Source organism: Cetorhinus maximus, chromosome 8, assembly GCF_964194155.1.
Source record: "Cetorhinus maximus chromosome 8, sCetMax3.hap1.1, whole genome shotgun sequence".
Classification (NCBI taxonomy): Eukaryota; Metazoa; Chordata; class Chondrichthyes; order Lamniformes; family Cetorhinidae; genus Cetorhinus; species Cetorhinus maximus.
In genome coordinates, this window is record NC_135886.1 from 42,833,430 (window position 1) to 42,859,719 (window position 26,290).

Here is a 26,290-nt window from a genome sequence, read left to right on the forward strand (position 1 = left end):
ATATAAGGCCATCATCCAGCTGACGAACATGGCCGAGGCAGCGCAGACACGGTTGGCTTAGCAACGAGTACAAGAATGGAATTCGCACGCTCCTTGACCTGAGTTGGTGACCCTGTCCTGCCAAGAGATGCTGGGGATGTGGCTGATATAGTGCAGGTCGAAACTGCTCAGTCTTTTCTCCTGCCTAGCTTATTTTGCCCAGGTTTCACCATTGTAGAATGTGCTGAGAACACAGGCTTGGTAGGCTCACAGTTTGGTGTTCTCTTCCACAGCTTAGACATAAAGCTGCAGCTACTGCGATGCATGTTGATTTCAATATCAAGTGATAAATTGCTGGTGATTGTGGAGCCTTTTATGTGAAGCTATCAACAACCTCCAGCGTCACATTGCCATTGTTGATAAATAGTGGTATGGCAACATTCTGGACAATAACATTTGCCTTCCCAATGTCAATGGTCAAACCAAACTCTAAGGCATGAAACCGTCCAGTTGCTGCTGCAGGTGTTCCTCAATATGGAATGTCAGTGCAGCATGCTAGTGCAGAGCAACACTCTGATAAGGACTTGGCACACCTTTGCTTGGATCTCAGGTGAGCAAAGCTGAGCAGCTATCAGTTCTGGTATGTTGATGACCGTTAGGCACATGACAGCAGCAAAAAGAAGAATATGCCAAAGAGTGTCAGTACCAGAACAACCCTATTCGACCCACCGCAAACCTCAAAAGGGTTCCAATGCTGCCCCGTCATAGCTGACCTTACCCATCACGTTGTCATGGAAAGAGCAGGTTACACTGAACAGCTTCGGTGGGCACCCAATTTTTTCCAGCAGCTAAAACAGACCACCTCTGTTCACATGGTGAAATGCCCTGGCGAAACTGAAGGCAGTAAGAAAGTGGTCTCCTTTGCTTGTGGCATTTCTCTTGCAGTTGTCAGATGGAAAAGATCATGTCAATTGTAGAACTTCCAGTTCTGAAGCCATACTGGGATTTTGGATACATGCATTCAGCCACGATCAACAATCAGACAAGGGAATCATGGGCAAATACTTTCCCTACAATGCTCAGCAGATGCCTTGATAGTTGTTGCAATCGCTGCAGTCGCCTTGTTCTTGTGCAGGGTCACAATCTTTGCATCACGTTTAATCTGGGGCACGGTTACTGCAGTGAACATCTGTCTGGCGAAGGAAGAAGCTAGAGCCAGTCTATCTTCGACTTGTACTGAGTTTAGTGAATAAACCTAAGTGCAGATGACTTTTTCCTTCCATATAATTCCTCCATCCACGTGGAAAAAGGTTCTTATATATTACCCTAACCTTTCCCCAATTAGTATCAGCTGCTCTTAATCACTAGGGCATGCATTCAGTTGTCACAGTATTTACAATATTAAGACATTGCCCCCTCCCTCCAGCAGAGAGAGAAGTTAATGCAGATGCTGGAGTGCCAGTTTCCTGTGCTTGATAAGTTAAGGCAGTCGAGCATCAGCATCTGGAGCTTTGCACATAGCAAGCAAGTCAGTAGCTTTACTAAGCTCCTCCACTGTGGGTTTTCTGCACTGTGCATATGGTACACTTCAAATGAATTGTTTTTCCTTTATTTTAAAAAAGCACCAACATAAACTGCGTATTTTTTCCTTACTATTTTCTTTTTTTTTCTTGACGCAAATGCATGATCCATTTAGACAGTGCAGATTTTTGTTTTAATTTCAGCATCAATATTAAAGCCCCTATAATATTTTTTACAATCATTATATATTGCATTGCACGTTGGGATTGGGGAGGGGGGCAGCGCAAGGACAAAACCCAACTTTGGCAGGGACAGAAAATGGCAGCAGTGGACCCATTATATCCCCACCCAATTTACCTCTCCATTGTCTTCAATGCAAAGGAAAGTAAGGCAGGGTGTGAAACAGGTAGCTAATACACCAGCTCCTTTTGTACCCCCTATGGAGGAGAAATTTTACCCAAAACAGTTGGGGCCAAGTACAGTGATCTGGTGAAGCAGTGTTAGAAAACGAATAATCGGACCAGGACTTACAGTAATAATACACTCCCACAGTGGAGACTCCTCAATATATGTAAGGGGTAATAGGCAACAGATTGTAATTTGTCACAAAAGTATTAATACTCATTATATTGTGATTTATTGTAAAAGTAGTGGGGTTTGGATAGTTTGTGTGTGTGTGTGTAGGATTTGAGTTAGATACAGCTGGTGTGGAGGCTTTGACTCATCAAAAGAAGCTAGGTTTGAAATGCTAAATACGTAAACATAGCTGTTTTAGAAGGTAAGGTGAAATGACTTTGCATTTTCAGATCAATCAGGGTAGTGTGAATTTCAAAGAGATGGTAGGATGTTACACCTAGCTAGAGAAGCTAGGCCATGCAGTGTGTTTATTTTTCCCAGAGGTTACTGATAATAAAATCATTGCATGGCGCTAATATCATGAGAAAAATAAAGTTCCAAAGACATAAGGGAACAATGGAATTTGCATACAAAGGGAGAAACATGTATAAAGGAGATTGAGGCTTGTGTCAGAAAGAGACATTGTAAGATCTACCAGAAGTCTGAAAAGCCTCCAGTATTTGTGCATTAAGTCTGCTGTCTACAAAAACCGAAGCTGGGAAAAGCCACTATGAATTCTACTGTCCAGGGTATTGTGTTGACTTGCCTGGATCTGTTTAAATCTTTCTTTTTACTGTTGCCTTAATGGGGGTGTAACTGGAAACCAGATTAATTAGAGGTTTTAGGAGTTATTATAGTAGTAATTTGTAGACCTATGCATCTGCTTGAAACCTTTTCTTTTGTTAATAAATGTTTGATTTAGTTTTCTAAAAATCTCTGAAGTCATGGTAGACTTATTATTTCTGAATTCAGGGCACACATCTCGAAATAAAATACAAATTGCAAAACCTGTGTGACCACGTGATCAAGTTTCCCTCATGGATTTGATCTGCCTGGCACAAATCATCTGCCGCGTCATAACAAATTACAACCTTATAAATTTACATTGGCAATTTCCATTATAAATGTGGACAAAGAAACTAATAAAGTTACCAGGAACAGAGTGCAGATCAAGATTTTGAATTTTTTAAACTTATTCTTTCACAGGATGTGGGTGTCGCTGACTAGGCCAGCATTTATCGCACATCCCTAATTGCCCTTGAGAAGGTGGTTGTGAGTCGCCTTCCTGAACCGTTGTAGTCCATGTGTTGTAGGTTCACCCAAAGTGTTGTTAGGGAGGGAGTTCCGGGATTTTAACCCAGTGATAATGAAGGAACAATGATATCATTCTAAGTCAGGGTGGTGTGTGGGCTTGGCGGGGAACTTCCAGGTGGGTGGGGTTCCAATGCAGCTGCTGCCCTTGTCCTTCTCGGTAGTAGAAGTCACGGATTTGGAAGGTGCTGTCGAAGGAACCTTGGTGAGTTGCTACAGTGCAAGATGTAGATGGTTCACACTATGATGGTGGCACTGTGTATCAGTGGTGGGGGAGTGAACGTTTGAAGCGGTGGATGGGGTGCCTTGTCCTAGTGTCAAACTTCTAGTGTTGTTGGAGCTGCACTCATCAAAGCAAGTGGAAGGTATTCCATCACACTCCTGACTTGTGCCTTCTAGATGATCGACAGGCTTTGGGAAGTCAAGAGGTGAGTTACTTGCCACAGGCTTCCTAGCCCTTGACCTATTCTTGTAGTCACATTTATATGGCTGGTCCAGTTTAGTTTCTGGTAAACAGTAACCTCCTTGAATGCTGACAGTGGGGGATTCCGTGGTGGTAATGCCATTGAATGTCAAAAGAAGATGGTTAGATTCTCTCTTGTTGGAGATGATCTTTGCCTGGCAGTTGCGTGGCACAAATGTTTCTGGTCACTTATCACACCAAGCCTGGATATTGTCCAGGTCTTGCTGCATATGGACACAGACTGCTTCAGTGTCTGAGGAGTTGCGAATGGTGCTGAACATGGTGCAATCATCACAAACCTACTTCTGACCTTATGATGTAGGGAAGGTCATTGATCATGCTACCAAACAATCTTCTATGATAGGGCATAAACTACACTTCTATGTTCTTAAGTGGAGCAGACTTAATAGACTTAAATTTGGAGTTGGAAGGGGCAAAGGGAGGAGGAACAGAGAAGAGGATTCAGGTATTGAGGAAGTCATTCAAAAAAGGGGAGACACAACAGGCAGGATCATTTCAATATCTCTTTTGTGCCTCTTCTTCGTTTCTCTCAACATCGAGGCCAAGAGACAAGTTTCTCACCCAGCCACTTAACTGTAAGTGGTGCAAAATGTGGAAGAATTTGAAAAAGTCAGTTATAGCTTGGATAGCATGTTAACGGCCAAAAAGTAATGATGTTATTAATATTAGTTGTTGGCTTCACTATACATCCCCAGTGTACCAAACATTAGATTACCTGAAGGCCATGGCTATGGAACATGAACATAATTTGACTGAGTTCAGTGTGCAGTTACTATTGACATAGCATGGTTAAATTAGTTAGTATATGCAGGCACATTTACATGACATTAATCTGTTAAGTGCACAATAAAGAGTGGTGTTTGCATTCAAACTGAAACATCTACTTGATCACTTATGTAATCTGGAATTTAGTTATTGCAGTTCAGTGGTCTCTGTGAATACACATTTACAATATTTTAAAAATTCCTAGAATTGATTAAACTCAGGCAGACAACAAATAGGACACAGAACGTGAACAAAATAAACACTATTGTATAAAACGGAGACTGTAACATAGATGACAGGAAAATGGAACTGAAAACCGGGGTAAAGAAGAGGAAACGTGAAACAGCAACATCAGTCTACACACCTTGGCATTGATATAAGGGTCAAAAGGGCCATACTTTTTGAGGTCTTTGCTCTCAATAGCATTCTATGAGGGAAGGAAAGAAAATGCAAATGATAAAATGTTATACTGAAAAATAATGATGAATGTACTGTGATAAAACGCAATGACAGTTAAAAACAGTTACAAATAACCAGTAAGAATTTAGATAGCACTTAATTGTAACCAACTCAAACTCGATTTTAAATTGCTAAAAAAAATTAAAAATATGAAAACCAGGAATACACGCAAATGATCAAAATTTGAACCGTACATTAAGAATTATTTTTTTCACAGACTATTGCTATCTTTGAATGGCCAGCTAGATTATTTCTATGTATATACTAACAATAGCATTTTATTTTCAAAGTTTAGCAACTGCCCACTGCTCCTGTGAGTTAACATAGTAAATGAAAGAAACTGTTTCCCTGTGAGAAAATGATTTTTTGAAGCAGCAGAGACTTGATTCTTTTCTTTGAAAGAAACTAAGTGACTATAACAAGTAAATGAACCGTTTGAGTCTCTCATTTGCATCCCTGCGACAAAAAAACTGCTGGCTTTTCTGTCTTCACAGACAATATAAAACGTTGGGTGAAGTCATACTTCCCAACTGACAGAAAAGGTTAGTTTGCAAATTCTTTTTCACCATACACAAAGGGATTGAGAAGCTAAATAGTTTTTCTTTTAAGTACAGTATATTTCAATAATCTTTAATATAATGTACAAGATTAACCAAAATAAGCCAACTTGCATACAATTAGTTTTTACAATTGGATTGACTAAGCATATTAAGGTATAAGGCCCAAAAGTGGTTCAAATGTGACCCAAGAAAGGTGGGTTGTTCTGATTTCACCCCTGCCCCCCAACAATTTACAAGGTGGCAAAAGCATGTCACCTTGTGATACATGTTGTAAAAGTTGAATCTGATTGGACTTACGTGATGGTGATTTTGAAATGGTTTGGAATGTTCTTCCAGATATTTTATGAATAAAGTATATTTTTCAAAAAAAATGTTTGTACTGAAGATTAAGCAGCAGATGAAGGAAACTACATGCATGCACAGCACATACAGCACTTGGTGTGGCTAGGTCATCAGCATGCTGCACCACCGCATGAAATGCCAGCATTTGAGCACTGTGGTTTATCTGACTGGTTTTACAGTACTTGATGAGTCAAACAGATTATTTCAAAGTGGGTATTTGGAAGGGTGGGGTTATCTGTTTTATCTGCACAATACCTGCTCATTTCTTTAATCACTGACATTTTCCACACTTTTGCAAATTAACCTGGTTTAAGGCAAGTCTACCATCTCGAGAGATGCACCAAGCAATGAATCTCATTATCTCTGTCTGAACACTATCATTGTTCTTTAAAAGGGGCTCTCATTTATAATTAAAGCACTCAGTTAGAATGATCCGAAAGTAATTAAGGTGGACATAATAAAGATTGTAAGAGTAAACATGTGTACACCATCTTAAAAACAAAACCAACAGGTGCATTTCAAGTGGATGAAAGGTCGATAGAAATCTTTGTCCAACTGCAAACACAATTTTAGGCACAATATATTGCATATCTATAACTTTTTTGTTGTGAACTGAATGTGAGAGAATAATTTTAGTTAAATTCTAATTATGCAAAACTCAAACACCCTTGATCTCTAATTTGGGAACCGTTTTTTGGCCATATATATTATATATATATATATACCAACCTTCCCACTTTGAAAAAATGGCTTCTTTAATCAGTTGTTAAACTCAGAAAATGGTTTAAAGAAAGACAATGTTAACTCAATTTACCAGAGACTTAATTTTGTCCAACAGCTATTACAGGTTTTCATTTACAGATGATGTGCCTACAAAACATAACTAACTCATTGTACATCTATTTTTTCATATTGCACTTTTAGTATTTTTACTATTTTCTGAAGTTGTACATAAGTATTTAATTTTATAGATGAGTTGCTGTCATCTAAAAGCAATTTGGTAGCCCAGATCAAGATTCAATATCCTGCAGCTAAGAGAATACTGAGAGTAGGTAATTGTTAATTGTCAGGTCAAGTACCACTAACTTATGACATCACTGTATGTCTCTGTAGGAGAAAACGTCTGGAACTGAATGAAACCCAGAGTGAAAACAAGCTCAGCAAAAATCCAATATTGTGACAATATCCAGAATACATGCAAAATTGATGAAGATGGTAAATGGTATAGGTGATGAGTCAATTTTCATTTAGCATCAAGAAACAGAACTGGGATTCCTCATGGTGATCAACCACAAAAAATTGAAAAAAAAACGTATTTATTGATTACATTAAGCACCAAAGGCCAGATGCTAGATTGCATAACTCAGGGTTGCGAAAAAAACTTTAATAGCAAAATATAACTGCAGAATTAATTTTGTCAGGTGCAAGAAAATAAAATGGCTAAATTTTAATATAGTCCTGAAGTAATTTCCAAATTGCCCAAATGTTGGACTTGGATTTCTTTTTGGAATGATCCTGTAGTTTCTGTTCTTGCCAAAAGTATTTAAAATACTTGCAAAGCCTCTGATCACTACCACAGTTCAATGTCGCAATGCAAACATTTGAAATTCTTTCAACAAACAAGAGATAAGTTACCAAATCAACAAGGATGATTGAATTTAAAATTATTCCTTTCTTTTTAAATAAGTAGCTAAAAATAGTTTGACTCAGAAACATAGGACTTAGGAGCAGGAGTAGGCTGTTCAGCCCCTTGGGCCTGCTCCACTATTCAATAAGACCATGGATGATTGTGCTCTCAATTGCACTTTATCATCTGTCCCCCATAACCCTGGACTCCATTATCTATCATAATTCTAACTCTGCCTTGAATAAATTCAATGAACCAGCCTCCTCTGCTTTCTGGGCAAAAGAATTCCACATACTCTCAATCCTCAAGAGAAAAAATATTCTCATCTCCACCTTAAAAGGGAGACCTCTTATTCTTAAACTGTGTCCTATAGCTCTAGTCTCCCACACAAGAGGAAACATTCTCCCAGTATCCACCCTATCAAGTCCTCTCAGGATCTTAAATGTTTCAATAAGATCAACTCTCATTCTTCTAAGTTCAATGGATATAGGCCCAGCCTTTCTTTATAAGATAAGCCCCCCATCCCAGGAATGAGTCAAATGAACCTTATCTGAACTGCTTCTAACACAATTATATATTTTTTCAAGTAAGGAGACCAAAACTGTACACAGTAGTCCAGATGTAGTCTCACCAAGGTCCTGTACAGCTGCAGTAAAACTTTCCCACTTTTATAAGCCATTCCCCTTGCAATAAACGGCAACATCCTGTTTGCCTTGCTGTAATCACTTGCTGTACCTGCATGCTAACTTTTTGTGATTCATGCACCAGGGCACACACATCTCTCTGTACCAAGTTCTGTAATCTCTCTCCATTTAAATAGTATACCACTTTTTTATTCTTCCTGCCAAAGTGGACATTATACTCCATCTTCCAAACTTTTGCCCATTCACTTAACCTGTTTATATCCTTTTACAGGCTCTCTACCTCCTCTTTACAACTTAATTTCCTACCTATCTTGGTGTCATCAGCAAATTTAGCAACCATACATTCAGTCCCCTTCATCAAAGTCATTGATAAAGATTGTAAATAGTTGAGGCCCCAGCACGGGGATTCCTGTGGCACTCCACAAAGTACAGCTTGCCAATCTGAAAAAGACCCATTTACCCCTACTCTCAGATTCCTGTTAGCTAACCAATCCTTTATCCTACTAATATGTTACCCCATATACCACATGCTCGTGTAGCAATCTTTGATGTGGCACCTTATCAAATGACGTTGGAAATCCAAGTACACTACAGGCTCCCATTGATCCACCTTGCTGATTACTTACTCAAAGAACTCTAATAAATTAGTCAAACACAATTTGCCTTTCACAAAGCCTGATCACATTATGATTTTCTAAGTATCCTGCTATAACCTCCTTAATAATGGATTCTAGCAATTTCCCTATGGCAGATGTTAGGCTAACTGGCTTATAGTTTCCTGCTTTCTGTCTCCCTCCCTTCTTGAATGAAGGTGTTACATTAGCTATTATCCAATCCGCTGGGACCCTTCCAGAATCTAAGGAATTTTGAAAGATTGTAACCAATGCTTCTGCTCTCTCTGCAGCCACTTCTTCTAAGATCCTAGAATGCAGGCCATCTGGTCCTGGGGACTTGTCAGCCTTTAGGTCGAAGTTTACCCAGCACCTTTTCCCTGGTGACAGTGATTGTTTTAAGTTCCTCCCTCCTATTCATCTCGAGTTAACTATCTTTTGAAGTTTTCTAAGTCTGCTCCAGTGAAGACAGAAAATATCTGTTCAACACCTCTGCCATTTTCTTGATTCCCATCATCAATTCCCTAGGCTTGCTCTCTAGAGAACAAACACTAGCTTCAGTTATTCCTTCCCTATTTAAATAATGGTAGAAACCTTTACTGCTTTTTTTCTACTATTTGCTACCTTTCTCTCATACTGTACTTTCTCCCTCAATTTTTTAGACATTCTTTGCTGGTTCTTAAAATCTGATCAAACTTCTGACCTACATTAATCTTTGTAGATTTGTGCAGTGTTGTTTTAAATTTGATACAACTTTTAACTTCCATATTTAGCCACAAATAATGCATCCTTCTCAAAGAGTCTTCCTTTTTCACTGGGATAAATCTTTGATGAGAGTTATTAAATATCTCCTTAAAGTCTGTCACTGCTTCGCTAATGTCCTACCTTGTAACCTAGCTTCCCAGTTCATTTTCACTAACGCTGCCTTAATACCTTTATAATTAGCTTTATTCAAGTTTAAAATGCTAGTCGTAGACCCACACTTCTCCCCTTTAAACTGAATGTGAAATTTTAGCATTTTATGATCACTGTCAGCTAGCGGCTCCTTTATCATAAGGTTATTGATTAATCCTGACTCATTTCACATTACCATGTCCAGAATAGCCTGCTTCTTGTTTGCCTCTACAACATCCTGCTCTAAGAAATTTCCCAAATACACTCTAAGAACTCATTTTCCAGACTACCTTTGCCAATCTGAGTCTCCCAATCTACATGAGTTTAAAGTCACTTATGGTGAATGTGGTATCTTTCTTACATACCCCATTTAGTTCTTCTTGTATTCTTTGTCCTACAGGGTTAGCACTGTTAGAGGTCTTATAAACGACTCCCACAAGTGACCTTATACCTTTCCTATTTTTTATCTCTACCCAAAGTGATTGTACATCTTGCTCTTTTGAGCTAAAGTCATTTCTCATTACTATACTAATGACACCTTCATTAAACAAAGCTACCCCACCATCTTTCCCAGCTTCCGATCTTATCCAACTGTCAAATACCCTTCAATAATCAGGTCCCAGCCTTGGTCACCCTGCAACCATGTCTCTATTATGACTACCTGGTCATACATATTTATTTCTAACTGTACTAACAATTCATCCATTTTGTTATGAATGCTGCATGCATATACACAGCCTTTAACTCTGTCTGTTCTTCATTTTTTGCACTCATTGGCCTTACCTGCTGGTGCACTATCAGTTTGTTCTCTCTGTCCCTTCCTACCACATTCTGGTTATCATTACCCAAATCGCTACCATGCTCTCTTACCTTGGATTTACCATATCTTCTTGCACATGATCTCTTTCCCCCACTACTTAGTTTAATTTATTTAGACTCAAACAAATTCTACGCTTGGTTATAAAAGTGTTTAGTGGAGAATAACTTTGTAGATATATTATCTCATGTGGGTTGTACAAATGTAATTCTACATTTTACAGTTAATACATACAAAAACAAATAATTCAAGTTATAAATCAAACTTTAGCTACCAACAAGAACTAGGAGCAGTTTGAATTTTTTGTGTAAATATATAGCTCTTCAAAAAAAACCAACAGTTTCAAAACCAACTACTCCTGTGGTCAATGTCCCCTCAATTTCAAGCCATAATAAACCTATAGTTGAGAATATGTAATTTCAACATAATGTTAAACTCTGATGAACCCCAAAGTTTGGGCAAATTCAACTTTTTTTAAAAATCAAGACAGGCCTAAAAATAGAAATTTATCCAAGGTTGCACGATTCTGAATATCTCAATTAGCCACCATCTAAAGAGGAAGTCACATTGATATGGTTCAGTGTGCTCTACTGAGGTTAAGGTCCAGGTATGCTGTCGTGGCAGAGTATAAGGAAGTTACTACACCTGATGGAATTTTTTATGCTGTCAGAGGGTAGACATAGTGGAAAATTATTCCACTTCCCCAGGATCAATATTATCTTTCATTGATGTGCATAAAAAGCAAGTAGTTTTAAAAATTGTGTTGGCCTATTGAGTTTAAGTGCACCAAGCATCCCAAGTGCTGTTGTGCACATGTACATCAGTCTGCCATGTCTGTATAAAAGCAGATGTGTGTCCATATTTCTCAGTCTCCATACTGATGTACAATGATTTAGGGGCAAGTATTTGGGCATATAATGCATCATAAACACCAAAGGCACCAATACTTTTCACCCTTCAGATACTCAATACAAGGCCACTTGCCCAGTCAACATTACAACAAATACATGTACATAGCCTTATAATATTTATTTTCTAATTCTTCCCTTAAATTTCTAACAAAAATGAGATCAGTGCAAATCATTTTGGGGCAAATAATTTTGATGTTTTCAATACTGAAAAAAAGCAAAACAGCAGTGGCATGATCCATTGCAAACTTCAAACCTTAAAGAGAAACCCATCTGGAATTTATTATTCATGGCACCCAAATAGTGATAGAATTATTCTCAGTTCATAATACTTGAGTTTATCTGTTTCTCTCTCCACAGATGCTACCTGGCCTGCAGAATATTTACAGCATTCCGTTTTTATTATGGGAAAACTTAGTGCTGCCTAACTAGTTTTGTACTTAATTGGTACTGAAAAAAAAACATTAGACTAAAGTTCCCTCAAGGTTCGAAAATATTCCTTGAAATTGGGTGAATTTGGGAGTATTTCATGCCAGAGATACTACCCTCAGGCTTTCCTTCCAGCTCCTTAAAAACAAATTGCTTCTGATTCATTCACTGTCCACTACCTTAAGGTTCTAAACAATACAGAAGGCTCACAGCAATTGAGGCCAACATGTTTTATGTCTTTTTAAAAGTAGCTATGTATTCTAGGCTGCTGAAAGAGTTAAAAACATCAATTAGCAAAGAAATATGATTTACTGATTTGACAAAAACATCAGTGGCAACTAAACAATTTGATTGGAACTCTAAGCTCAGATGGCTGGTGTTAGATCAGACTCCTGGAGCATGGGCAGGTCAAAGAAATGCTAGCTGCTGGTGGACGGTGGCTTGTATTGCTATTTATTGATATCATTATGTTTATCAGCAGGTCTTCCTAATAACAAAGAATGGTTGGCTGAATATTGCTCAGGGAATGCACGTATCCAAGAGATTGTCATGAAGTATGTTAAAGTCAGTGTGCCGTCCAAGAGACCAGAGAGGCCTACAGGAACTAGCACTAGCAGATTTATATACAATGGGAAAGGGAAGGCATTTCGGGCTTGATTGTGCTACAGGTACTGTAAAAGCAAAGAACTTTTGCTGAAAACCTATCATAATGAACCATCTGGTAAGATATCTGAACAGGCACGTTTAGACCATGAAAAAATAAATCCTTAATAAGAACTACTTTTCTGTCCCCACCTCTTCGTAGAGTTTTTGATAGCACCTGAATATCAACAAAAGGAAATGTGAAATTAAGACAGATTTCATCATCAATAAAACAGATTAAATACATATCCTCCAACACTTTCCACAAACCCTTTTAAGACTTCAGACCTGTTCGTTGACTTTTGCATGGGACGGTCCTTGATGAATAAGAAGCCTGACTATATGTGAATCTCCTTTCCAAGCAGCGAGGTGAAGTGGATAACATCCCTTGTTATCGGCAATATTAGTGGAAGCTTCATTCTTCAATAACATTTCAACAACTTCCCTATGAACAAAAATAGACATATTAAACAAATCTTAAAACAAAAACTACAACTATAAAATCCTGTAATACTCGAGTGTATGGCTTACCGACAGTGTTCCAAATTAACTATAATTTATTAGTTATAGTTTATAGTTTATTGCACAGTTCACAGTAATTTCTGTTAAGTATATATTAAGTTCACCTAATTTTCTTTTGGCGACACCACACAACATGTATCATCCACTGGCGAGAAGGTGGGTGAAACCATCTTCTTCTAACCACACTGCACTATGCCTAGTAAGTAAAACAAGCCCAGAGTGAGGTTGAGAAAATTTTTCTCCTATCAGAAGTGTGAAGCGATTCATTTTGGTAGGAAGAACTCAGAGACAATATAAAATAAAGGATACAATTTTCAAGGGAGTACAGGAGCAGAGGGATTTGGGTGTATTAATGCATGAGTCATTGAAGGTGGCTAGAGCAGTTAATAAAGCATACAGCATCATGGGCTTTATTTATAGGGACAGAATACAAAGCAAGGAGGTTATGTTAAACTTGTGTAGAACACTGGCTTGGCCTCAACTCTAGCGTGTCCAGTTCTGGGTGCCACACTTCAAGAAAGATGTGAAGGCATTAGAGCGAGTGCAGAAAGTGTTCACAAAATTGGTTCCAGGGATGACGAATTTCAGTTACGTAGATAGATTGGAGAGGTTGGGACTGTTTTCATTGGAGAGAGGAAGGATAAGAGGTTTGATAGAACTATTCAAAATCATGAGGGGTCTGGACAGTGTAAATAGGGAGAAACTGCTCCCAAAGGAGGAGGGGACGAGAACAATGAGGCACAGATTTAAATGAAAGAAGCAATGGAGACATGAAGAAAAAATTTTAACGCAGCAAGTGGTTAGGATCTGGAATGCACTGCCTAAGTGTGTGGTGGAGGCAGGTTCAGTCAAGGCAGTTAAGAGCTGCTTGGAATTTTATCTGAAAAGGAAGAATGTACAGAACTCCAGGGAGAAGGTCATGGAGTGACACTAGGCAAGTTGTTCCTTTGGAGAGCCAGTGCAGACACGACAAGCCGAGTGGCCCTCCTCTGCGCTATAATCATTCTGTGATTTGCAGGCCAATCTGCTCAGCTTCCAATGCTTCTGTGATGCTTCACTTTCCCAAATTGGTATACGAGGCATAGGAAACAGGAGTAGACCTTTTAACTCTTCAAGCCTATTCCATATTTCAATTAGATCACGGCTGATCTGTACCTCAACTCCATTTTCCCACCTTTGATCTTACTCTCAACAATTTCAGTTGACCTAGCATCAAAGGCTTTCTGGAGAAGTAAGTTCCAGGTTTCCATGACTGTTTGTGAGAAAAACCACTTCCTCATTTCAGTCCCAGATGGTCCAACTGGAATATTAGGATTCTTCTTCTTTTGGCTTCTCCCATTTTACTTGGGATTGCCATAATGCTGGCTGCTTATCCTTGTCCATCTCCTCCTGTCAGTCACCCATTTTTCTTCCAATCCCGCTGCACTCAAGTCTCTCACCACATCTTTTAATTTGGTCTTAGGCCTTCCTCTTGTCCTTCTTCCTGGCAGTTCCACCTTCATCACTCGTCTCACCACATTTCCCCTCTCTCCCCAAAAGACAACCATACCATTTCAATCTCTCCTCAGCTTTCTTCGATGCTCCCACAATTTTCCCCCTTGATACGTGCTGGTTCCAAATTTTGTCCTTTCTCATTACTTCACACATCATCTCAGTATCCGCAGCCCATAGTGCATTAGGCTTCTGTCCCCTTATTCCAGGTTCCCCCACCGGAGAAAATAGTTTCTCCTACATACTCCCTTAAATGCCTCTTCAATTTAAACAACTTGATAACATCATCCCTCAATCTTTTAAAGTCAAGGGAATACAAATGAATTTTACGTAATCTGCCCTCATAATTTAACCATTTAAATCCCAGTATCATTCTGGTAAATCTACACAATTTTCCCTTCAGAGTTAATATATCTTTCCTGATAACCTTGCAAGTTCTGATGAAAAGTAATTGACTTAAAATTTTAACTCTAGTTTCTCTCTCCACAAATGTTGTCTGATCTGCTAACTGTTACCAGCATTTCCTGTTTTTATCGCTTTGATATCGGTGCTCAAAATTAAATGCAGTACTCCAGATGGGGTCTGACCAAGGCTCTGTACAAAGTAAATTCTAACCCACTGGAGATAAAGGACAATATTCATTAGCCTTTCCTATTACTTCTGTATCTTTTCAGTGAATTACGTACATGGACACCCAAATCCCTTTTCTCCGTCACAGTTGAGAATCTCTCAGGTCCTAAACAGATGACCTCACAGAAAATTCAAGTGCAACCCACAGCCTGTGACAGCAGGTTGCCACCCCAATCCAGAAGGGAAAATGATTTCCTAGTGTCTATATAAAGGACAACTTGTATGATATTCAAGGTATGAAACTAAAGCTTAATTTCAGATATTTATCATAGTAATGGTTTTCTTCAGAATGGAAAAAAGTTTTGAGAAATTAAAGTGTCTGTTCCACGTAGTTTTGTGGCACCTCAATTTCCAAAGTATACTTCAAATCAAAATGACAATTCTATTTATGGCTTAGTTTTTCAAATACTTGGGCTCAGTTTCACTGATGTCCATTTAGCAAGCTCTGACTGAATTATTCTGACTCCAGCTGCATTTAGTCACTACATTTGTACACATACAGGGTACCTTTTGACATACTAAGAAAAAGGCAAATGCTCTACATTATTTCAATTTTTTTGGCTACTTTTGCTGGAGTAAAAAAAGATTTGCAGCTGGTCACGATACTGAGTATTTTATATTCAATGTTCCATTTTCTCAAGCATCAAAATTGGGAACATAATCCAAATATTTTGCCCACAAGCACCTCACTTACTTTTGTCCATTAAGAGCAGCATGGTGCAGCGGGGTGTATCCTGAGCTGTCCACACAGTTGACATTTGGTCCTCTCCAAATGCTGAAAAACAAAAATAAATTTTCTTCAGAAATATTACTCCCATCCCCACTCATCTCCATAAAAGAGACAATCCTTAAGATAGAACTTTGGTTGCTGCTCTGAAAGAACTAACTGATTTTAAAAAACACAGCTTTCTACCAACACAATTGTACATATTTATGATAGCACACTGGAAAATAAAATGCCTGACAGCATTAGATGATGGACACTGTTCTATTCCTTACATAACTGATCTTAGTTACATTTTGTTCCATGAAAGCAGCAAGGGCAAATTTCCAAAAGGGCATTACTTGCCCACTAGCTTGGCAATTAAAACAGTAACATGGAAGGAGATCACCATCTTGGACACGGGTTTTACAGTCAGATAAAGAGAAATTTAGGGGCATTTGTCTTCTCACAGTCGTATTCACAAAATATTCTAGGTCTTCAAAAAACACATACAGAAAGAAAATTCAATGCCAGCACATCTAATATATAACAAAAACAGAATTACCTGGAAAAACTCAGCAGGTCTGGCAGCATCGGCGGAGAAGAAATCAGTTAACGTTTCGAGCCTGATTTCTTCTCCGCCGATGCTGCCAGACCTGCTGAGTTTTTCCAGGTAATTCTGTTTTTGTTTTGGATTTCCAGCATCCGCAGTAGCTTTTAGCTTTTTGTTTTTACATCTAATATATGTTCAGAACACTTAAATTGCATTTACACAGCGCCTTTTAACAAAGTAAAACTTCACAGCAGCATTGTCAAACATCAAGCCACATAAGGAGATAGCAAAAATTATCAAAGGTAAATTTTAAGGAGCATTTTAAAAGGAGGGACAGAGCAAGAGCAAGAGAGGCTGAAGGACAGAATTCCAGAGCTTTGGGCTTAAGCAGCTGAAAGCATTACCAGAAATGTTTGAGCAATAAAAAAATCAAGATTGAACAAGAGACCAAAACTGTAAGAATGAGAGATCTAGGAGGTTGTAAGACTGGAGGAGTTTACAGAGGTAGGTGGAGAGAGGTCAGGGAGGAATTAGACGACAAGAATAATATTTTTTAAATTGAGGCACTGCAGGTCAGCAAGCACAGGGGTAATGGGTAAATGGGACTTGATGTGAACAAAGATGTGGGCAGAGTTTTGGATGAGCTCAAGTTTATGGTGAGTGGAAAATGGGAGGCCAGCCAGCAGAGCACTGAGAGTAAGGATAATAAAGGCATGAATAAGGGTTTCAGCAGCAGATGAGCTGAGGCAGTGATTGAAACTGAGATGTTCCAGATGGATAGAGGTTGTCTTGGTGATGGACCAGAGGTGGTCAGAAGACCATCATAGAGCCAATGCCTACAATATGGTTCAGCCTTTGACAGTCGCTGGGGAGAGAGAGATGGCGAGGAAATTAAGATTGTGGCTGGCAATGAAGACAATAGTTTCGTTCTTCCCAATATCAATGCATTTCCAGTTATACTTTATATAGGCCACTTGCTTATGAGTAGTAGCAATTAAATTTTCCTCACCTTCATATGCTTTAAATAAATTACTCCTTGTAGCCTTTCATCCACAATTCACCAGCAGTAAATTAAAAAGCAAAGTTCAGCTTTTTTTGGGGAGGGGGGGGCGGTTAAAAGCAGTTTAAAATAAAAAGGAATGCGTTAACTTGGTTTAAGCTTGCTCTGCTCTTAACAGCTGCACTAGCTGAACACAAGTTGTTGCTTCAACATTCTGAACATATCAAAACAGCAGAAATGTTGATTTATGGACAGCTGCTGTGATATCCCAAAGATAAAAATTTGAGGCCCTGCTGCAAAATAGGTTGGTTGCATTACACCACTTTCAGTGTTAAAAGTCCTTGGAAATATGCCACAAGAAGCAAATGGTTAGTTAAAGAATAATGTGAGGGCGACAAATGAAATCTACTGTTGAGCTTCGGCAAAGTAAAACCCCCCTGGGGGATTTCAGAGAATGAGTTAATATCAAGGTCCAGAGTGTTGTTGAAGAAGGGTAAGAAAGATAAACCAGGAAATCATGGAAATACTGGTCTAAAATCTGTTGTGGCTAAGTTTCTAGAATCTGTTATTAAAGGCTGAGTACTTCGACAAAATGCATCAGAAAAGGCCAGCATGGATTTCTGAAGGGTAAGCTATGTCTAACTAAGTTAGCTGAATTTTTTGAGAAAGTCACTAACATAATAGATAAAGGAGTATCTATGGGTGTTATTCTTGATGGGACTTCCATAAGACAGTCAATGTCAATGGAAATGAGGGGAAACTAGCTGGGGTCATAACTATCACAAAGGAAGGTGGCTGTGGCTGTTGGAGGCTAATCATCTCAGCTCCATAACATTTCTGCAGGACTTCCTCAGGGCAATTCCCTCAGCCCAACCATCCTCAGCTGCTTCACCTATGACATTCCTTCCATCATAAGGTCAGAAGAGGGGATGTTTGATGAAGATTGCAGTGGTTAGCCCCATTCACAACTCCTCAAATAATAAAGCAGTCCATGCCCAATGACACTACCATCATTGAATCCCCCACCATCAACATTCTGGGGGTCACCATTGACCAGAAACTTAACTGGACTAGCCACATAAACACAGCAGTTACAAGAGCAGGTCAGAGGCTGGGTACTCTGCAACAAGTGCCTAATCTTCTGACTGCACAAAGCCTGTCCAGTATCCATAAGGTGCAAGGAGTGTGATGGAATACTCTCCAATTGCAGCTCCATCAACCCTCAAGAAGCTCAACATTATCCAAAACAAAGCAGTCCACTTGATTGGCACCACATCCCACCATCTTAAACCTCCACCACAAGCTCACCATGGCTGCAATGTGTACCATTAATAAGATTCACTACAGTAACTCAATAAGACTTGTTTGACAACATCTTCCAAACCCCCGCAACGTACATCCCCTCAAAGAACAAGGTCAACAGGAGCATGTGAACACCATGACCTGCAAGTTCCCTTCCAAGTCATGCACCATCCTGACTTGAAAATACATCACCATTCCTTCACTGGGTCAAAAGCATGGAACTCACTACAGAACGCTTTGCATGCACCTAAAACACAAATTGCAGTGGTTCAAGGCGGCAGCTCCTCACCATCTCCTCAAGGGCTAATAATGCTAGCCTCATCAGCAATGTCCACATCCCACGAATGAACAGAGTAAAATATTGCAATAAGTTTCCACACAAGAATCTGTTAGAAAAAATGGAAGCACATGGAATTGGAGGCTACTATTTGACATAGGCAGGAAATTGGTTAGGAGGTAGGAGTTAGACAGTCGAGATACCGGGTATGTGCAAGCAGAGAAATTGAGGGCTCTATGTGCACAAATCAATGATCAAAAGTTAAAGCAAAAATGGAGGGTTAGCCTTCATCTCAAAGGGGCTGGAATATGAAGGGGTGATGTTATGCTACAGCTGCATAAAACTCTTTCAGTTCTAGAGCTCCCTCAATATAGAACATTACCTCAAACATATCACCCTTAAAGAGGAATTTAAATAACCTGATAGGGTAGAGATGAACCCAGAACAAGAGGACCTCACCTTAAAGTTAGGTAATTTAGGCTGATGTCAAGACACACTTTTTCATGTACAGGATCAAGGAACTTTATCTATGGCTGCATTGGGAGCCAAGTTTAGATGCAGACACACCATGTTTGATTATACAACCTCAGAAATACTGCAAATTTGGAAACACAAATCACAAAACTAGCTACCTTGGAGACTTTTTTAAAAAGGTTTCAACCTCGAAAATGTGAAAGGGTATGTAGGGAGACATTCTGATTAATACACAATGTAAGGTTATTGTAGCACCTTATCCTGAAGCATTAAACATAAAAAAGAACATGGCACAAACTACTATGTTAATATATACTGGGGCTATTTTTTTTTAAGCAGAGCAGCATGCAAAAACAAGTTTTATGTTTGAAGCCAAATGCCTGGACTCACTCAAAAATTACCAGGCCTTAAGGGCGGAGAATGATGTGTTGCGTTGCCAATCTACCGCAATTCATAGTATCCATATCGAAAAAGACAGTTTTAAGAAAAGATGCCTACTGTAGCTCTCAGTCTAATATCCATATGCTTCCCAATGACAATGTGCTTGCAAGTCCAATGGACATTCACCAGCCATATATAATTTGTCCACAAGGTGTTGCTACAGTTTGCTTTCTAGGAACGACCCAAGTCATTGCAATCAATATAAGCAATATTCTTTGGAAACACTAATAAATTTGCAAAAAAAAAGTATATTTCAAGTCTTCCATTTACAGAAAATGTCATTGCATTTTTGAATATTCACATTACTGATAGGAAAATTCAAAAATTCAAAGGAAACCACAGTTCATGATCCTGGACAAAATATTTATCCTCCCATCTATTTCTTCCCTTTAGCATATCATTTTGAAATTTTTTTTTTTTTGCAAATTCCAGCCCTCTCAGCAAGCAAACCATCTGCATTGTTTTTTTCTTATTCATTCATGGGATGTGGGTGTCACTGGCCAGGCCTGCATATATTGCCCATCCCTGATTGCCCTTGAGAAGGTGGTCGTCAGCTGCCTTCTTGAACCACTACAGTCCATGTGGTGTAGGTATACCCACAGTGCTGTTAGGGATGGAACTCCAGGCTATGAACCCAGCGACAGTGAAGGGATAGCAATAAAGTTCCAAGTCAGGATGGCGTGCAGCTTGGATGAGAAAATGTAAGTGGTGTTACCATGCAACGGTTGCCCTTATCCTTCTAAGTGGTACAGGTTACAGGTTCAGAAGGTGCTGTCGATGGAGCCTTGGTGAGTTGCTGCAGTGCATCTTATAGATGGTACACACTGCTGCCACAGTGCTTCGGTGGTGGAGGGAGTGGACATTTAAGATGGTGAATGGGGTGCCAATCAAGCGGGCTACTTTGTCCTGGATGGTGTCAAGCTTCTTGAGTGTTGTTGGAGCTGCACTCATCCAGTTAAGTGGAGAGTATTCAATCAACGCTCCTGACTTGTGCCTTGTAGATGGTGGACACAGGCTTTGGGGATTCAGGTGGTGAGTTACTCACTGCAGGGTTCCTAGCCTCTGACCCGCTCTTGTAGCCACAGTATTTATATGGCCAGTCCAGTTCACTTTCTGGTAAATGGTAACCCCCAGGATCTTGATAGTGGGGCATTCAACGATGGTAATGCCACTGGATGTCAAGGGACAATGGTTAGATATTCTCTTATTGGAGATGGTCATTGCCTGGCACAAATGTTACTTGCCACTTATTGGCCTAAGCCTGGATGTTGTCCATTTGGACATGGACTGCTTCAGTATCTGTGAAGTCATGAATGGTCACAAAGGGTATTTGGGTCATTCTTACAAAGCAAGCTGTCCACCTTGTGGACAAATTATATATGGCTATTTGGTGAATGTCCATTTAACTTGCAAGCATTTTGCCATTAGGAACCATATGGATATTATAATGGAAGGTAGGTCATTAATGAAGCAGTTGAAGACGGTTGAGCCTAGGTCACTACCCTGAGGAACTATTGCAGTAATGTCTTGGAACTGAGATCCAGGAGCGGAGTGAATCGAATTGGCTGAACACTGGCATCTGTAATGCTGGGGATCTCCAGAGGAGGCAGAGATGGATCATCCACTCAGTATTTCTGGCTGAAGATTGTGCAAATGCTTCAGCCTTAGCTTTTGCACTGATGTGCTGGGCTCCCTCATCATTGAGGGTGGGCATATTTGTAGTGTCTCATCCTCCAGTGAGTTGTTTCATTGTCCACCATCAACCATGACTGAATGTGGCAGGACTGCAGAACCTAGATTTGATCCGTTGGTTGTGGGATCACTTAGCTCTGTCTATCAGTTGCTGCTTTTGCTGTTTGGCATGCATCTAGTCCTGTGTTGCAGCTTCACCAGGTTGATGCCTCACTTTTAGGTATGCCTGGTGCTGCTCCTGGCAAGCCCTCCTGCACTCTTCATTGAACCAGGGTTGATCCCCTGGCTTGATGGTAATGGTAGAGTGGGGGATATGCTGGGCCATGAGGTTACAGATTGTGGTCGAGTACAATTCTGCTGCTGTTGCTGATGGCCCACAGCACCTCATGATTGCCCAGTTTTGAGTTGTTAGATCTGTTCGAAATCTATCCCATTTAGCACAGTGGTAGTCCCACACCACACAATGAAGGGTATCCTCAACGTGAAGACAGGACTTCATCTCTACATTATGAGGTCACTCCTACCGATAATGTCATGGACAGGTGCATCTGCGGTAGGCAGGTTGGTGAGGATGAGGTCAAACATGTTTTTCCCTCTTGTTGTTTCCCTCACCATGTGCCACAAACTCAATTTAGCAGCTTTGTCCTTTAGAGCTCGGCCAGTAATGGTGCTACCGAGTCACTCTTGGTGATGGACATCGAAGTCCCCCACCCAGTGTTTATTATTCTGCACCATTGCCACTCTCAGTGCTTCCCTGTAAGTGGTGTTCAACATGGAGGAGTACTGATTCAACAGCCAGGGGAGGGGTTGGTGGTTTGGCAGCATGTGGTACATGGTAATCAGCAGGAAGTTTCCTTGCCCATATTTCACTTGATGCCATGAGGCTTCACAGGGTCCAGAGTCAATGTTGAGGACTCCCAGGGCAACTCCCTCACAACCGAATGCCATTGTGCCGTCACCTCTGCTGGTTTTGTCTTGCCAATGGGACAGGACATACCCAGGGATGGTAATGTGGTGTCTGGGACATTATCTGTAAGGTTTCATTCGGTTAGTATGACTATGTCAGGCTGCTGCCTGACTAATCTGTGGGATTGGGATAATCTCCCAATTAATAAACAGGAAAATGAAAGGGCATGATCGAGACAAAATTCTGACAGTGCACAAGTTTGAAGTTTCAGAATCAATGTATTTTAAAGCTTTAAGCCACAAACTTAATGTAACAAGTTATGAGACAATAGTTGGTAAAGCTGAGTTAAAAGTCCCAAAGGGAAACTTTAAATATCTGTCATAACCTATATTTTTATGTCTGAGATGCAACTCTAAACTCAGGAATCAGGCCATCAGTTTGAGAGGTTTTATATTAAACTGAATGAAACATTTTATTAAGTTACAACACATTAAACACATATAGCTACAAATTACTACTACCATAACTTTTAACAAATTCCTTAACTAATCTCCAATAAGGCAACAGCAAACCATAGACTTAATCAGACATTAGGCAAAGTATTTTCACCGTACGAATTCAAAACAAGGTTCCTTTCACTTTGGTTCTTTGCAGACACAGTGGTAGGCTTACAGGCTTTGATCTTACATTGCCTCTGCTCTGCACACACGAAAACTGCTATCGGTTATATCCACAGATCTCATTGAATGTAAATTCTCATTGTATCACCAAGCTCTTTGAACCCCACCTCTTCTAACAATAAAACCCCTTTATAGTACTAATTTTATTAGTAATATAAACACTATTTGGTCTCTACTAGCTAGGTGCCAGAGTTCACCCCACTTCTTGAATGCTCTATTCAACAAAATGCAAATGCACCTCTACTTCTCAGTTTACATCTCAAAGCTAGTACACGTTAAAGCACCCAGACTAGCTGGCTTTAATCCAATTAAGACACCCACAGACTAAACCTCTATTTTAAAAGGAAAATATTTTCCAATAATATTATATAAATTAAATAGCTTTGTGATGCAAGTGGTGCATATACATTTTCTTACTTTAAGACTGACCATCATCATTAGCTTTAAAATGTACAATGGCCCAACAATTGCTCTCATAAGCTGGCAAATGCCGTCCGCCATTAATAAGAATTGCCCTTGCCCGTTAAATCTACGGCGCCCTCCAAGTTGCTGGAAGTGCAAGAAACACGGTGCCATCTGCAGGGCATTTGAGTGAACCTGGCAAGCAACTGTGTATCTCTTTAACCAATCAGGTTGAAGGATTTTGAAATTAATAACACATGGTCTGAACAAGGAAGTATAAGATTGAATGGCTAAATTCAATGGCGAGTCTGATAAAGAGCATTCAAGGTAAAGATTGAATTGAAAAAGAAAATGGAAAACATATTTTAAAATCTCCAACAATTGAAGGGCATGAGACTCCACATTTCTAATAGATAATTCTCAGTGCCAGAGAAGTTAACAGGCATAAATTAACATATATTGCATTGTCAAAAGGGCATTTAGACTAAAATGGATAAGCCCAACATTATGTGGCGAGTTTACTTGATATCTACCGTGCATTTGAATGGTGTGCCAGACATGAGATGCCATTTTCACCAAGTTCATGGAGGAGCAATGCATCACTGACAGCAACATTTAAATTTCCATGTTAATGCATGGATCTGCCCTTGCCTAAAGCTGCTATGGTATTTTGACATTAATAACAATGTGAGCAATTAGCCTATTAGTTTGACAGCAATTTTTGAGCCTGTGAAATTTTATCACTTTCCTTCTATTTCTGTTGAAACAGAAAAATTGCAGAAAATAATCATATAAAAGGGATGGAGGAGTCAGTGGTAAACCAGAAATGTGAAGCTGAATTAAGAAGTGAAGCCTCCCACAAGTGCAATTAGAAAGTGGATTTCCCCCATCTTGACTGCCGCATTGAGGCCAACTCAGCTGCACTAGAGCAAGTTGGAACCAAGTCATCCACAAATCATGAAATGCTGGAAAAACTCAGCAGGTCTAACAGCATCTGTGGACAGACAAAAAAGAGTTAATGTTTCGAGTCCGTATGACTCTTCTTCAGAGCCCCGAAACATTAACTCTTGTTCTTTTTCTCTCCACAGATGCTGTTAGGCCTGCTGAGTTTTTCCAGCATTTTCTGTTTTTGCTTCAGATTTCCAGCATCCACAGTATTTTGCTTTTATCCACAAATCATAATGTTCAAAAGAAACCAGCAACAGGAAGTGCAGAAAAGATTAATAACTAACATAAAGTGAGCACTGTAACTAAGTTATGTAGTTCAGGAACTCCTCCACACTACACTTTTCCTTTCCTGCTCCCTCAAAACAAGTCAGAAATCCTAAATTTAAATCCTTGACTCATGCATTTGCATGCTGCACAAAAGGTTTAAATCCAAATCAACAGTTGCCTTTCATCCTGCTAGATTTAATTAAACTTCTAGGCCGTTGACCAGCTCAACTTCCTTCTCAATTTTGTCTTCTTTGTCATGAGAACTTTGATTATACCAAATGGTTTTCTAAATGTTTGTTTCTCAATATTGAGCAGAACACTGCTGCAATGTAGGATGGATGCGCACTTCAGGTTGTCTTTTTGGCTTGCGCAATAATCCCAACATATTGAGCTATGGAGCAGTAGAGCAGGGATGTGTGTCAAAAATTCATCACATGCTGAACACCTGATTTCAGATGCATTGTAATTGCAGCAAATGAAGGCTAAACTTCCACACAGGAGCCTACTTCCGTCCAGTTTCAGAATGGCATTTGCAAAGATTGAGGAGCAGGGCACCTATCTTTTCAGCTGGAAGATACATGTTGCGTGGGAAGATTCAAGAAAGGGAAAGTAAGAAACTAAAAGTTTTTTTAAAAAGCATCTTTACGCCCTTCAGGGAGGGAGAGAGGAAACAATCCCGAACGAGCCACCTGCCAGTCAGAATAATGTCAACGAGCCTGGAGAGATACTCCACACTCACATCTTCCAATCATAGGCAGCATTTATATGTCGAAGAAGAAACAGGAGAATATTTACTGTGAAAAACATTTTGACCTACAACACAAACTTTTTTGACGAAATAGTATATTCTGCAATTTTTATGAACAATTGATTTCGATATACCATTGCTCCAAAAATAATTCAATTTTTATTAGAAAACTGACCTAATTGACCAATTTTTATCACCACTCAAAGCAATTAAAGCTACAGAACCCACAAACTATATGAAATAATTCTTAATATTGAGCAAAACTAGATAAGCTAGACTTAAATGGTTGCCTGAGTTACTACACCAGGTTGAAATGTGACCACTTATAGATTCATTGCATTGCTAGATTTTCATTTTAAATCTTCCTTTTGGCACTACTGATCACAGCAGTTGCAGGTGAGCTACAGTGGGTGTGAAGATGACGCAAGATAGATGGGCGTGACATACTATGACAAATCGCCCTGTAGGAATTGGGAGGAGGAGGAGGAGGAGGATGCTAATGACTTAACATCCACCAGGTACCCAAAATTTAATGGGTTTTCGAGATACCAATTTACTGCACATATGAGCACCAAGCTTAATCTGATGTACAAACAGAAATGGGCCTGAATATACTTCTCAACACCAGTGCTTCACAATAACTAGCTGCAGAACCCTAACTTATTAAACTACCAAATATTAAAAACTCACAAAATGCTCAGTAAGACACAGTCATTTTCACAGTGGCAAATAGCTTACAGAAGGAATGTAAATCTGTGCTGGAACATTTTCAGGAGTTTGTGTTTTTGTTTTAGAAGGAAAGCCTCATCTTTTTGTGGCTGAAGTACCAGAGAACCATTTTGAAAAATGAAGAAAAACAAAACT

General features: G+C 39.5%; 1 protein-coding gene across 1 annotated transcript in view; it reads right to left on the reverse strand.

Moving 5' to 3' along the window:
• anks1ab (ankyrin repeat and sterile alpha motif domain containing 1Ab) overlaps positions 1-26,290 on the reverse strand; it is a 436,373-nt gene that overhangs the window by 317,182 nt on the left and 92,901 nt on the right. The window contains exons 2-4 of the mRNA XM_078547799.1: positions 15,727-15,807; positions 12,678-12,834; positions 4,821-4,883 (exon numbers count right to left, since the gene is read on the reverse strand). Of these exons, the coding sequence (XP_078403925.1) occupies positions 4,821-4,883; positions 12,678-12,834; positions 15,727-15,807 (301 nt within the window). The remainder of the gene's footprint in view (positions 1-4,820; positions 4,884-12,677; positions 12,835-15,726; positions 15,808-26,290) is intronic.